Here is a 15908-nt window from a genome sequence, read left to right on the forward strand (position 1 = left end):
TAGTTTGGACCAGTCTGGCCATTCTCTGTTGACCTCTCTCATCAGCATTTCTGATGTTTTTTGTTTTTGGCACCATTCAGAGTAAATTCTAGAGACTGTTGTGTGTGAAAATCCCAGGAGATCAGCAGTTACAGAAATACTCAAACCAGCCCATCTGTCACCAACAATCATGCCATGGTCCAAATCACTGAGATCACATTTTTTCCCCATTCTGATGTTTGATGTGAACATTAACTGAAGCTCCTGACCCGTATCTGAATGATTTTATACACTGCACTACTGCCACACGATTGGCTGATTAGATCAGGGTTCGTACAAGGTGCTTGAAGTGCTTGAATTTGGCTTTTTCAAATTGAAGTCCTGGAAAACCCTTGAAAATAGCAATTTTTACCAAGAGGTGCTTAAAAAGTTCTTGAATTATAGAAAATCTTAAAATGCTTAAATCATTTAATAAATGAAATGTATTTATTTATTTTCGGAAAAACACGACGACTGACCACTAGACCCCTGCTGAAGTAGGCAGCGCATAGACGGCGCTGTCACGTGGCACCTGTTACTTTTGGCAGCGCTGTTCAGAATCGGCCAATCACAATCAAATGTTACTGGAGGATTAAAAAATATATATATATTATAGATACTGCTGTTGCAGATTTAACAAGTATGAATCCTTGCAACTATCAGTTTTGTGAAAAAATTAGATGAGATGTAAAATGTTCTGAGATTTGAATGCAGATCAATGGAGGATTCAGTTTTGTGAGCCGTCTAGCACACCCTTATGTAAAGAAAGCTTTGTGTCTCACAAAATAGGTTATTTCTGACAACATGTGGGTCAATATCAAAATATGTTGATAAACATGTCCCTTGACTTTTTTAGTCATGAAAAAGCTTTCAAATAGCGAAGTTTCTATTTTATTTTATTTTTTAAATAATTTTATAACCTAACCTTTAATGATATGAAATGGCTTGACTCTGATTTGCTAATTTTTTTGAAAATATATTTGAAATTGTTAATTGCCTGAAAAAAATCCTTGTCCCCTTCATCTGGTACACTACTTCTATGATATGTAAAGTTATTTGTGTATTTATTTTGTACTTATTTTTAATAAAAGCATTAGTGTAAGGCCGAACAAGTGTGTAAAAAATAAAACAAAATTATTATTAATAATTTTAATAATTTAAAAAGAATGTTTGTCCCTTGATTTCATGTTATTGGTTTTATCAATGTTAAAACCTTTTTTTTTAATTTTTTTTAAAATGTTTTAACATTTTTTAAATACAAAACGTTGTAGAAAATAATTTTTAAGGTCAAAGTTCAGAGGCTGCTTAAATATGCATATAGTGATTTTTCCCAGCATGTTAAAAAGTTATTAATTCACATTTCAACTAATATTTTCACACACAAATATTTGGTGTTGTACCCCATTGAACCCTCAAAATGTGGTGTTGAAACCCATTTAACCCTCATTAGTGTTAACTTGCTTAATTTGTGAAACAAAATTAAATAATAAAAGAAAGAATAAGAATAAAAATTTATGTCAACATGTTACAAAATGTTTACCCTCAGCGTTTATAGGTAAAAACTGAACTAAATGGAAAATTTAAAAAAAGTTGTAAAGTCAACATTTCTTGACAATGACCCATTTGCAGTTTGGGTCAGTTCCTCACATAAATCTGTTGTGTGACTTTAGAAAACATGAAACACAGCACATGTCATATGGACTACTGTTTACGGACCCACTTATTCACTTTTGTTGGAAAGCAAAGTGTGTTTTAAGGGAGCACACTACAATTGCAAATCAGTTTCGTCATGAATGAACCAAGAATTGTTACTGTGAGAATATGTAGTTAAAGATGCTCATTGTTGTACTTGTAATAAGTGGTGTTTTATAAAAATAAATCAAATGAATGGTTAAAATATTTGTATTTAAAATTAATAAAAATAATTTGTTTTAATGACATCTCGAGTCCTTTAAAACTAATAAAAATGTGCTTGAAAAGTCCTTGAATTTAACTTTGAAGCATCTGTTCGAACCCTGTCACATGGATGATTGTTGGTGCCTGACGGGCTGGTTTGAGTATTTCTGTAACTGTTGATCTCCTGGGATTTTCATGCACAACAGTCTCTAGAATTACTCAGAATGGTGCCAAAAACACAAAACATCCAGTGAGTGGCTATTCTGTGGATGGAAACGCCTTGTTGATGAGAGAGTGACTAGTGACTAGTTTACTAGTGTGAACTGAGTCATTATTGTCTCTCCAATTTAAAGTTAAGTTATAATTTTTGGGACATTATCTGTTATTATGAAAACAAAACAAGTCTCTGGAAATTGCTATCAAAATTTCATTCTTGCAGGAAAATGTTATATTCACAAACAGAAATCTCTTCAAAAATTGCCTAGATTTGCAGAATTCTTGTTAGAAGTCCACTACTTTATACATGCTTTGAGAACCATAAATAACAAAAAAATTTACATCCTTTCTTATATGCTATAATGAGATCTTTCCTGATGACGACTTATAAAACATTTTTTTTGTATTTATTTTATTTATTTATTTATTTATTTAATTAATTATTTATTATTATTTCTCTCTCTCTCTCTCTCTCTCTCTCTCTCTCTCTCTATATATATATATATACACACACACACACACACACACACACACACACATATATATACATATATATATATATATATATATATATATATATATATATATATATATATACCTCCCTTTTTCAGGACACTGTATTTTAAAAATAATTTTGTAAAAATCCAAATAACTTTAAAGATCTTTATTGTAAAGGGTTTAAACAATGTTTTCCATGCTTGTTCAATGAGCCATAAACAATTAATGAACATGCGCCTGTGGAACGGTCGTTAAGACACTAACAGCTTATAGATGGTAGGCAATTAAGGTCACAGTTATAAAAACTTAGGACACTAAAGAGACCTTTCTACTGACTCTGAAAAACACCAAAAGAAAGATGCCCAGGGTCCCTGCTCATCTGCGTAAACGTGCCTTAGGCATGCTGCATGGAGGCATGAGGACTGCAGATGTGTCCAGAGCAATAAATTGCAATGTCTGTATTGTGAGACACCTAAGACAGCACTACAGGGAGATAGGAAGGACAGCTGATCATCCTCACAATGGCAGACCATGTGTAACAACACCTGCACAGGATCGGTACATCTGAATATCACATCTGCAGGACAGGTACAGGATGGCAACAACAACTGCCCGAGTTACACCAGGAATGCACAATCCCTCCATCAGTGCTCAGACTGTCCGCAATAGGCTGAGAGAGGCTGGACTGAGGTCTTGCAGGCCTGTTGTAAGGCAGGTCCTTACCAGACATCACCGGCAACAACGTCGCCTATGGGCACAAACCCACCTTCGCTGGACCAGACAGGACTGGCAAAAATTCCTCTTCAGTGACGAGTTGCGGTTTTGTCTCACCAGGGGTGATGGTCAGACTCGCGTTTATCGTCGAAGGAATGAGCGTTACACCGAGGCCTGGAGCGGGATTGATTTGGAGGTGGACGGTCCGTCATGGTCTGGGGCAATGTGTCACAGCATCGTCGGACTGAGCTTGTTGTCATTGCAGGCAATCTCAATGCTGTGCGTTACAGGGAAGACATCCTCTTCCCTCATGTGGTACCCTTCCTGCAGGCTCATCCTGACATGACCATCCAGCATGATATGCCATCAGCCATACTGCTCGTTCTGTGCGTGATTTCCTGCAAGACAGGAATGTCAGTGTTCTGCCATGGCCAGCGAAGAGCCCGGATCTCAAACCCATTGAGCACGTCTTGGATCTGTTGGATCGGAGGGTGAGGGCTAGGGCCATTCCCCCCAGAAATGTCCGGGAACTTGCAAGTGCCTTGGTGGAAGAGTTACACCTACACCTACTTCTTGCCTTTGTGACTCAGTAAATGCATTCATACATTGTTTGATCTGTTACTTTGTACATCTTATTATATTGGCTTGAGAAAGCCAGCATACCGTTATTCTATTTAAAGGTGCAATATGTAACAATTTTCATGTAATATTCGCCTTTTTTTTTTTGCCAATGTGTGAACGGCTTGTAACGCAACTTAAAAAATGAGCCCTTCCCGGACTTCCTAGGTTGCCTATTAAAGCCTGTAGACTGATTTTCATGTGAAGGGAGCGAGTCGCTTTTGCCGGGAAAATCCAAAGGATGTGACATTTATGCGCGCTACCGAGAGCCTTGTGTGATACTCCTGTTCTACCCGCTCCGTACGGGACTCGAACCGACATCTCTGGCATGGGAGGCGGGTGCGCTAACAAGAAGGCTAAAGGCTACAGCCTCTAGCATCAGTCGCTAGTGCACCTCTTGAGGTGAGGAGAGTGAGGTTTATACACATTGCACAGCTATCTATCAGCTGGCTCCCGTTACACTTGCCTCAGACAGTAATAGCTTCTCTTCCGCTATTTAACAGCGACAACAAACTGTAACACTAGCTAATGTTATCTTAGAGACGGAATCCAGCATATGTCCGGCTCCCAGCACAACACCGACTCCTACACAAACTCCGAGTAAGCCAAAAAAAAAAAAAAAAAAAAAAGTTTATCTACTGATCCAGTCTGGCTAAGCGGGAACGTGATCGTGGTCGAGTGAAAACTAGAGTGAACATCGGCAGGGCATCTGATTCCTGGATGGACCTTCGTTCAGTTTTGGGAATCAAAACCGACCCTGAATTGGCATTCTTCTTATTGGACAGGTAAGCTTACATAACCGCAAAGCATGTGAAATATAGTGTCATAAGGACTGATCTGTGTAATTTTAGCTAACTTGATCTTGCCTGCTAACGCTTACAAATTGCAAGCTACCTTGCTTCGTAACTTTCAAATAATTTCAACGATCTTCTCATTATACTAAATGTCAGGTATACAGGATAAACTTAAGCAAATACACTGGTTTCTTATTCGTAGTACAACATATGACATATAAAACATACAATAGTGCAACATAGTGCAGTGCAACAGTAAACTGTCTGGTATAGTTCGGTAGTATGTAGCTGTATGTGTGTATCAGTATGCTATGTTAGCTGATAAGTAGTTTTAGTTTAGTCTCAAAGTTTGTAGTAAAACAATCCTAACTGTGTAATTTTAATTATGCTACCTCATCTGTCAGCATGATGCCAGTCTCTTTGTACGTAACTTCATTGTTTTGGTCGATGCTCGCGTCCCTGTGGAGTGTGTGCACGAGCGCGATCATGAGCAACAGGTAGCTGGCTGCAGTTCACTTAATGGCCACAGTTGTCATTAATAACAAGGCTTTCTGAATCTTACATACTGCACCTTTAAGCTAATTATTATTATTGTTATTATTATTAGACTCAACATTTCTGACTGTATCTCCTCCTAGAGCTTTCGAGCTACATCCACCAAACTATGCTCAGACTTTCTAACTGTTCCGACTCGGTATGCTTATATTTTTCTAACGGATCGGAACGACTGAATTCCCGTAGCGGACTTCCAAACATGCCCAAATTTCCATTGACGTCCATTCAAGGTGTGAAAACTTTTTAACTTTTTCCTACAATAGTGAAAATTTTTCCTACAATAACTCCACAATAACTTCTGCCTTATTGTATACGATAGACAAACACTTTTGGACATTGGTTCTGCAATTGCACACCATAAACCAGACTTCAAATTCTTCAACGCCGACCCGCTGTTTACAAACACAGCCACATCCTCACATGGTTCTACACCAGCACTGTAGAGAGCATCCTGACTGGCTACATCACTGCCTGGTACGGCAATAGCACCGCCCACAACCGCAAAGCCCTGCAAAGGGTGGTGCGAACTGCCAGACACATCATTGGAGGTGAGCTTCCCTCCCTCCAGGACATATTCACCAGGCGGTGTGTGAAAAAAGCTCGGAGGATCAACAGAGACTCCAGCCACCTGAGCCATGGGCTGTTCTCACTGCTACCATCAGGCAGGCGGTATCGAAGCATCAGGACCCGCACCAGCCGACTCCATGATAGCTTCTTCCCCCAAGCGATCAGACTTTTGAACTCTTGATCTCTCACAATCAATATACATCAGCACTGCACTTTATTAATCTTATTATCTCACACTGGACTGTCATAAATTATATTCTCTCTTAACAACACACTGGCAACTGACTATCAACCGACAGCCTGAATGTCAATACAGTACAATACAACATACTGTACATTTTATATATACTATATATACTATTTTTATTGTATAATGTGTATTCTATATTGTGTGTATTGTATACTGTACATTGTATATTATTATTTGTATACTGTGTTGTGTGTAATTATGTGTATATTAGATATGTAAATTGTGTTGTAAATCTGATGTTTATTGTAGATTGGTATATGTCTCATCACTGTCACAACTGCTATGTTGCTCGGAATTTACCCAAGACTTTCACCCACTATTGCACTTGTGTATATGGCTGTGTGACAATAAAAGTGATTTAATTTGATTTTAGAGGATTCAAGCTACATCCACCAAGTTCATCACACACCTTCAGACTGTTCTGACTTATGCTGTTAAGAAATACTAACATGCCTAGCAACATGCTAAGACATGCTGGCAACATACTAACAACACCTAGGAACATGCTAGCAACATGCTAAATCATGCTAGAAACATACTAGCAACATGCTAAAACATGATAACAACACTTAGCTAAGAGCAAAAACATGCTAACAACATGATAGCAACATGCTAAAACATGTTAGCAATGCCTAGATAAGTGCTAAAACATGCTAGTAATGCCAAGTTAAGTGTTAAAACATGCTAGCAAAATGCTAGCAACTTGCTAACACATGTTAATAACACCTAGCAAAGTGCTAAAACATTCTGTTTATTCATGTATGATAATGTTTCTTAGACAGATAGACCATGAAAATTATCCAGCCAAGCACATTAGGACATAGAGTAACATTTATAAACAATTCATATCTGACAACACATATTTTATTAGATATTCTTATAGCAATACTTGCTATTTGTATGCCTCAGGTAAATATATTTAATTAAAAATCATAAAGTTTGTACATGAATTGTATAAATTATGCTTATGATGCCAAAGATGATTTACACACACATGCACACACACACACACACACACACACACACACACTTGTATACTTTTGATGACAAAAAAGGACATTACAGTTTGGACTATGCAGTAAGGCAAAAACAAAAACTCTTCCATACGTCATGTCAACCAAAAATAACTCCCCTTAGAGTTTTAACCCATTCGCAAATAGGTATTGTTTGATCCTAGATTAATTTTAAATTACTTTGTACATGTATGCACATAAAAATATCATTCTTTAGTTCAATTTGACAACATCAAGGAGATGAGTTGGATGTTGAATAATCTTCTTTGATATGTAAACCACCCATGTAACATTGTAAACAGAGGTATTCTGTTTCATCAATAGATATCTAACAGTGGATCGAAAGAGAGTAAACTGTTCAGAGGATGAAAGGAAAGTCAAAGAATAAACAACTTCTCTATTCTTGTCTCTTTTAATCTTGATTTTATTAATTAGATCTGTTTGGCTGCACACAATTGCAGTGTACTCTGATATTTGTATAGTGGGAAATTAGCACACAGTTTTATCTATATTTCCTTATACAGAATATATTTATGTGTGGTCTGTGTCCTTTATTGGTAGCAATACAAGTAACTTGTAGCAATATATCAGGGATATTAGATTCTCTTGCATAACAAAGTACAGCACACATTGTAGTACTGTTTTCCTTTGTCTGTCAGTTATTAACAAATGAAGTGGTGTTGACCTTGTCTCCATAGGCCTTTTAAAGACATGTGAAGTGTCTGACCAGAATGCAATACATGTTGTAAGCCTTTGTTTTTGTATATTATACCACGTGTGCATGATGAGCTCACTATATCTATATTTCATATGTACAGTATATATAAATGATGAACATATTTAAATTATACCCTTGAGCAACACCAGGTTGTGTGTACTGTTGCTTTGGATAAAAGCATCTCCAAAATGACTACTTCCAAATTTGGTACACATTTTGGTAAAAATGTACTACCCAACTCACCAACCAGTTGAATGTGATTTGATCTAGAATCACACTATTGCTCAATCCAGTTGAACAAAAGTTGCACAATTTGCATCAGTATGTTTGACTTTTTGTTGTAGAATATTTGATAAATTAATGGATGCTCTGTACACAAAACAAAATGTTTTTTTTTTTTTTTTTTTTAATGATGTTCCAGGGGTGCACAACACAACAAATTAGAAAAGCAAACAAAAGTTGAAAACACAATGGAAATAAACCACAGCACAACAAAATTAAGCCACAACACAATGGAAATAAGCCACAATAAAATAGAAATAAGCAACAACACAACAGAAAAGCCACAGTACAATGGAAATAAGCCACAACACAACAGAAATAAGCCACAACACAACCAAATTAACAGAAAAAAAATATCTAAAAAAAATTATTAAACACAGATTTTTAATTTGTGTGGCAGTTCTGACAGGTGAGATCATGATTTCATTAGATCTTAATTCTGTTGTGGCTTAATTCTGTTGTGTTGTGGCTTATTTCCATTGTACTGTGGCTTTTCTGTTGTGTTGTTGCTTATTTCTATTGTATTGTGGCTTATTTCCATTGTGTTGTGGATTTTTTTCAGTTGTGCTGTGGCTTTTCTGTTGTGTTGTTGCTTATTTTCATTGTATTGTGGCTTATTTCCATTGTGTTGGGGCTTTTCAGCTGTTGTGGCTTAATTTGTTGTGCTGTGGCTTTCTGTTGTGTTGTGGCTTATTTTTTGTTGTGGCTTATTTCCGTTGTGCTGTGGCTTTTCTATTGTGTTGTTGCTTATTTCCATTGTGTTGGGGCTTTTCAGATGTGTTGTGGCTTAATTTCGCTGTGCTGTGGCTTTTCTGTTGTGTTGTGGCTTATTTTCATTGTGTTGTGGTTTATTTCCATTCTGTTGCAGCTTGTCTCTTGTGTTATGGCTTGTTTTCGTTGTGTTGTGGCTTATTTCTGTTGTTTTGTGGCTTAATTTCATTGCGTCGTGTCTTATTTCAGTTGTGTTGGGGCTTTTCAGATGTGTTGTGGCTTAATTTCGCTGTGCTGTGGCTTTTCTGTTGTGTTGTGGCTTGTTTTCGTTGTGTTGTGGCTTATTTCTGTTGTTTTGTGGCTTAATTCATTGTGTTGTGGCTCCATTTCATTGTGTTGTGTCATATTTCAGTTGTGTTGTGGCTTTCGTTGTGTTTTCAGCTTTCATTTGCTTTGCTAATTTTGTTGTGTTACCAACCCCTGGGCCACTACTGTAATTTTTTTATACTGTTGTATACTTTATTGTGTTAATAATAATAATAATAATAATAAAAACAGTTCAAACCTCAAAACAAACAAACAACCAAAATCACCCTGTTACCCATTTTTCTAGTTGGCAAAATAGTAGGACTTTTATTCTAGTTAACAAACAAAGCCTGCTTCCGTTGTAATGTTGTCGCCCCCTTCTGGTCATATCGCCAAATATTTATTTAACACTAAATTCACTTTCATTTTCATTCTCTGTGTTGAGTAGAAGTGGCTTCTCGTCGTGTTGTCGATAATAACTGCATATTTACTTTTCTGTCGTATTTAGATCCCACGTCATCTAGTGGGATAAATACATTAAATAAGCGTTTATTTGCATAGAGGTTTTATAAATTTTGCACTAAGGTAAATCGACTCGATTATTCTGCAGCAATGACTTCCTTAGACATGAGTCCCGCGTCCAAAAAACAGGTAATCCACGCATTAAAGGCCCGAAAACTGCTTTATAATTATTTCTGACTGTCATTTGGGCGAGAATATTTGATTGTGAGTCGACCATCTGTCAACATATAATGGACCTTGTGGTGCTTGTGTTTTAAGTGTGTGTGATAAGTTTGACCAACACGTCTTATCTAATTTGCAGGTGGATGGATTTGCCCTAAAAATTACCAAGGAGGTAAATACAGATTTCTTCAGTTACCTCTCTCATACTTTGGAAAACATTTACCATGGTAATCATAATTTCTTCAAAAATACCATAGTTATTTATTATTACTTCAGTTAAAGTTTAAACTTGGCATTAGCCACCACTGTCATGTCATCAATAAACAAACAAACAAACAGAATGGCAGGCTTTCACATTGTTTTGAAGGAAACTCCATATTAATTAATTATGGTTTTACAATAACTATGGTATTTTAGTGGAAACTATGGTTACTGTGGTAAATCATTTTAAGGGGTGTCAGTGTCATGGTTATTGTTTGTATTGTTGTTCTGGTAATGACACATTTTCAATCCCTTTCAACAGGCCGAACAGATGGTCTCAAGCCTCTTCCCAGAGAAGATTGCAGAGATGGACAACCTGTTGCAGGTGAAGTCATCACTGTCAGCGTTCAGTCACAATGACTTTACAGAGACAGATTATAATGGAGCTGAGAGGAAAATGCTGTTGGTGTTTGTATTTATGTGTTATATATATATATATATTCTCTAGGATTCCTTTAGTCTGAAGGATCTGTCTGTCATCAAGGCTCCTCTGGATATCCCAATCCCAGACCCTGCCAAAGAAGAGCTCAAGAGGAAGAAGAAAGAAGAGGCATTCATAAGACTTTATTATTGACAAAGCTGTATTATTCACCTTAAAAACATTATGAGTTCATTGATTCTTGATTTACTGTATTGTGCATCAATACCTGTCTGTGGTTTGATGAAGTTACAGACTACACTTTAGCTCATTAATGACATATTATTCACACAGAAAAAGGCCAAAGAGGGAAAGAAGGATGAGGCTAAAGAAGAAGAGGATGAAGGTAAATAAATCCTCCACCCATGATGTGTAGAATGAATATGGAAAATGAAACTGAAAATGTAACTTGCTCTGTTCTTTTTATCCTTGGTAGAGAATTCCCCTAAATATAAATTCTCTAATGTTGTATTGTATTCATCTCTGTCCTAAGAAAATAAAGTGATTTGCAATGTAAGATGATGCTGGAGCACAAATTAAAAGTAATGGTGTTAATTCTGATCTGAAAGGCCCTCCCTGTGGTCCCATCGCCTGCAATGAGACAGTAGAGAAACTCATCAAACAGATCAAGCCTGAAATTCAGACTGTACAGGAGTGTCTTAACACGGTGAGGTTTAAACACTATAACTGGAACATTTCAACATTAGTGTCACCTACTGGACGCAAGGATTTAGATGGCTCAGTTTCAAACAGCAAGTATGTTATTTGTGATGCTGCAAGAAAAAAAAATTGTTTTTAAAACTATATATAGTCTATTTTTAAGATGTACACATTTGAGTTGTGACATTTTTATCAAACCAACTTGAGTTATTTTTAACATCATGTGCATGTTATGAATTGAACATAATGTAAAGCATTTAATTAAAGTTAATTACTTAACATTTATGTTTAATTTATTAAATAATGTAGATTATTTAAAGATTACTCAATTTGGGAAGCTTGGGTAGCTCAGCGAGTATTGACGCTGACTACCACCTCTGGAGTCGCGAGTTTGAATCCAGGGTGTGCTTTGAATCCTCGTGGTCGCTATAATGTGGTTCTCGCTCTTGGTAGGGTGCGTGGTGAATTGTGCGTGGATGCCGCGGAGAATAGCGTGAAGCCTCCACTCGCGCTATGTCTCCACGGTAACACACTCAACAAGCCACGTGATAAGATGCACGGATTGACGGTCTCAGACGCGGAGGCAACTGAGATTCGTCCTCCGCCACCCGGATTGAGGCGAGTCACTACGCCACCACTAGGACTTAGAGCACATTGGGAATTGGGCATTCCAAATTGAAAAAAAAAAAAAAAAAAAGATTACTCAGTTTAGTTTGTCATACAACAGAAATGTGTAAATCTTAAAAATAGACTGAAGTAATTTTTTTTAAGTGCACAACCTGGAAGCAATTTTATTTATGTACATTTTAATAGTTAAACTAAACAAACTATTGATTTTCTTTGTTCTTAGAAACCCCTGTGACAGGTGCATGTTTAAGACTTTTAGAGTGTTGTGAGAATTTTTTAGCATAGTTTAATATTGTGCTCAACCTACGTGCAGGTGTCGATGTGGATACAGTTACAGATCCCCAAAATTGAAGATGGGAACAATTTTGGAGTTGCTGTACAGGTCAGTCAGTAGTAGCTGATGTTAAGGACATTTGTGAAAAAAAGATTTTACAGTAAATTTAGATTAAATTAGAGATAATCTTATTTTATACCATCTTATACTTTAAAAATATATATAATGTTTCCACAGGAAAAAGTTTTTGAATTGCTTACCAATACTCGTACCAAGATCGAGGGATTCCAGACACAGATTTCTAAGTAAGAGACCAGACAGCATCACAACCCTTAAAGGGATAGTTCACCCAACAATGAAAATTCTCTCATTATTTACTCACCCTCATTATATCCCTGGTGTGTGACTTTCTTCACCAGAACACATTTGAAGAAAAATAGAAAAATATCTTAGCTCAGTAGTTCCTTAAAATGCAAGTGTATGGAGATTTCTCTTTAAACGTCATCTATATGACTCCAGCCATTAAATTAATGTCTTCTAAAGCGTTTTGATTGCTTTTGGTGCGAAAAAGATCAATATTGAAGTATTTTTTTTAACTCTAAATCATGCTTCCAGTCGGCAGTGGTACGCGTGTTTGACGTAATTGCATTGGCATTTGAAACACGAGAACTGAGGCACGTGCGTCACAGCCAGAAGAGCAGCGCTGTTTACAAGTGAGGAGGAAGGCTGTATAGTAGCTTGGTTGATTTTGGTTTAGATCTGTTATTATTTGTTTCTTTACTCACAATGATGTGTTTGTGTGCTTATCATGGATGTCTCAACCGAGTGGAGAACATGAGATTACCTCTGTATCCATGGCAACACGAATACATCACACGAGAGACCGCTTGGACTCAACCCTCTCGTGAAGCGTTGTATTAGTTAAAAAGTACTAAAACTTTTTTCACACCAAAAGCAATCGTGACGCTTTAGAAGACATTCATTTAACTTCTGGTGTCGAATGGATGAAGTTTAAGCTGACTGTCTGTGATTTTGGAGCTTAAAAAGAGAAATCTCCATTCACTTGCATTTTAAGGACCTACTGAGCTATTTGTCTGTTTTTCTTCAAATGTGTTCTGGTGAAGAACGTACGTCATACACACCTGGGATATTATGAGGGTGAGTAAATAATCAGATAATAAAGCAATAAGCCCTGTGAAGCCGTGTTTTACAGTGAATTTAGAACAGCTAAGGGGTGTTGTTAGGCACGACGCGGAGCTGGCAAATGACAGCATGACTACAGAAAGGTGTGCACAATATGCTACAAATAAAAAAGTAAACTAAAGTTTAACTTACCATCTTTGGTGTAGTTTGTCCACTTTGGATGGAGATAAAAAGCCGGTGGATTGGCCGGCAGCAACGAGAGGTATTTCTCCAATGAGGCGACATGACACAGAGGATTCCCTGACTGCTCAAACATAAATCCCCATAAACATTCTTTGTTTCTTTCGCTGGCATCTTTGTGTTTTTTTGTGCATTTGTTGAATGATAGTGTTACATACTTCTAACATTTCTCGTCCTGGCGGATGATAAATGATTCGGGCTTCAGTTGGCGGTTGCCCTCTTTAGCTCAGCGTCCCATATGCAGCTGTACATCAAACCAGACTTTGTTGACAAGACCCTCAGGTGTATTTGGATTCAGTGCTGCAGTCTGCTTGATTTTCTGAAAGTCTGCCTCCATTAACGCAGGATGGTGGGATGTTTTGTCACGTCCTTCTCGGCGAAGATTTTTCACTACTCCAACGAAAACGTTGTTGCCAGTGATAAACTCGGGATCTTTCAACAGACACCAGGATTGGCTGATCGGTGGATCTTTTATGTACCGGTTAAGCCCCGCATGTAGGCTGAGATAACTGCTGAAACTGTAGGGTTCACCTTTCCCATTTTTCACAGTGGCATAAAACTGACAGAGAGCCTGGTTTTGGTCAATTTTGGTTATTGTTTTAAAATCAATAGCCAGATCTTTCTCGGCACACCAATTCTGAAAACAGCGCACAAACCACATAGTCTGTTTAACGGTCCCAGCTTAATTTCTTGACTTTTCCAGTCAAGATGAGTGTCTTCTTTGTTTTCTATCTTCTTTCTCTGTCCTGTCCATCTCTTTCCACCACTCATCCATGCTTAGACCACCCATTATGTCAAAATTTACAACAAAATCTGTCATTTTGAAAATTTCTTTGGCGCAGTAATACTGAATTGTTTTACAGAATCACAAACGGCAGTTGCGCAGTAATACTGATGTAATGTGGTCACAGGTGTATGTTTATTGAGTAATTTACAACGGGTTCGAACTCAGCTCAACCAGTCAGAACTATCCATTTTATAATTTTAATTATTGGGTGAACCATCCCTTTAAAACAACCATTAACAGCCTTGTTTTTATTAAAAAATACTTTTCTGATTTGTTAACCTAATCAACAAGTAAATATGTGGATTGTTGGCAGCGCTGTGATTCATTTGTCACTGTATTTCTGTTATAATCAGGTACTACAGTGAGAGGGGAGATGCTGTAGCCAAGGCTTCCAAACAGCCACATGTGGTCAGTTTATTTTGTGTGTGCAAATAATAATAAGATTTTGCAATTGCTGCCAACCACATGGAAAAAAAAATACTGAAGCCTTTGAACAATACTTATAATAATCATGAAAACACATGGAAATACCATGGAATTTTAAATGGGCCTACACATTTTACATTTAATAGTGTTATCAGATTTGTCAGTGAATCATTCTGTTTAGTCTGATCTTTTAAATGAATTAGTCAAAACTGTTCACAAATTGGTCTAAATGATTCATTAGCAAATTGGTATGAATTCAAATGATTAAAATCTTTTATTATATAAAAATCATCTACGAGTAATTACAAACGACTGGAAATGCCATGGAAATTAATTGGTCAGAAAGGGTGGGAACCCTGTTTGTCAGAATCTACAATTACAGATTTTAGCCTAAAACTAGTGAAAAATATTTAAAATATCTGTAGAATCCATTTGAACAATACTTCTTAAGATTCAGTTGATTAGTGCTTTTAAACCTTTTTTTATTAAAAGTTCTCGGGATATATTTGAATGATGCCTTAGATTCTTCTGATTTGATTCTTTTGATTTATTGGTAATGTGTCGTTTTGCTGCATGACAACAGGGAGATTTCAGGCAGCTTGTCCATGAACTGGATAAGCACCAATACTGTGAATTACGCATCGTAGTCCTGGAGATTCGCAACACTTACGTGAGTTCAGACTCTAGACAATCTTATGGTACAAACTATGGGCTTTTCTATAACTTGAAATTAATTAAAGTTGATACTTATATATCTGGTAAAAGGCCTGAAATTGTAATTTACCTGTAATTTAGTTGAAATTCATTGGCTGTAAGTGTTTGTTCTCAACCATTCTCTTTCCAATTTTAGGCTGTCTTGTATGATGTTATCACCAAGAATCTTGACAAGATTAGGAAACCCAGAGGAGACTTATCATCTAAAGCACTTATCTACTGAGACCCCAGCCAACCTGCACTGAATAGTCACTGACACACATACACACATTTGCTGAAAGTGAAACATGTCATATTGTATTTCACATCTACAGTCACAGTGCATTGACTAGAGCTTCAATTTCATTCATCAGAGAAAAAATCTACTGTATTATAACGTTTTTACACAATAAAGTTGTGATACAGAGTGTAACATCGCTCATGTTTCATGTTGAATCTAACACAGAACATGTCTTTTCATAATCTTAGTCATGCATTAGGGTATTTTACAAGACAGGAGGGTTTTTAATAAGAGAAGA

At 36.8% G+C, this 15908-nt stretch overlaps 1 protein-coding gene across 1 annotated transcript; it reads left to right on the forward strand.

The window, feature by feature from the left end:
* Positions 1-9570: 9570 nt before the first annotated feature.
* Positions 9571-15802, forward strand: LOC127434327 (proteasome activator complex subunit 1-like). The gene is made up of 11 exons (XM_051686985.1): positions 9571-9807; positions 9980-10012; positions 10364-10426; positions 10550-10651; positions 10814-10865; positions 11089-11186; positions 12120-12188; positions 12318-12385; positions 14604-14658; positions 15260-15346; positions 15527-15802. The coding sequence occupies exons 1-11, from the start codon at positions 9769-9771 to the stop codon at positions 15611-15613; spliced, it is 753 nt and encodes a 250-aa protein (XP_051542945.1). The 5' UTR covers positions 9571-9768; the 3' UTR covers positions 15614-15802.
* The last annotated feature ends 106 nt before the right edge of the window (positions 15803-15908 follow it).

Source organism: Myxocyprinus asiaticus, chromosome 44, assembly GCF_019703515.2.
Source record: "Myxocyprinus asiaticus isolate MX2 ecotype Aquarium Trade chromosome 44, UBuf_Myxa_2, whole genome shotgun sequence".
Lineage (NCBI taxonomy): Eukaryota > Metazoa > Chordata > Actinopteri > Cypriniformes > Catostomidae > Myxocyprinus > Myxocyprinus asiaticus.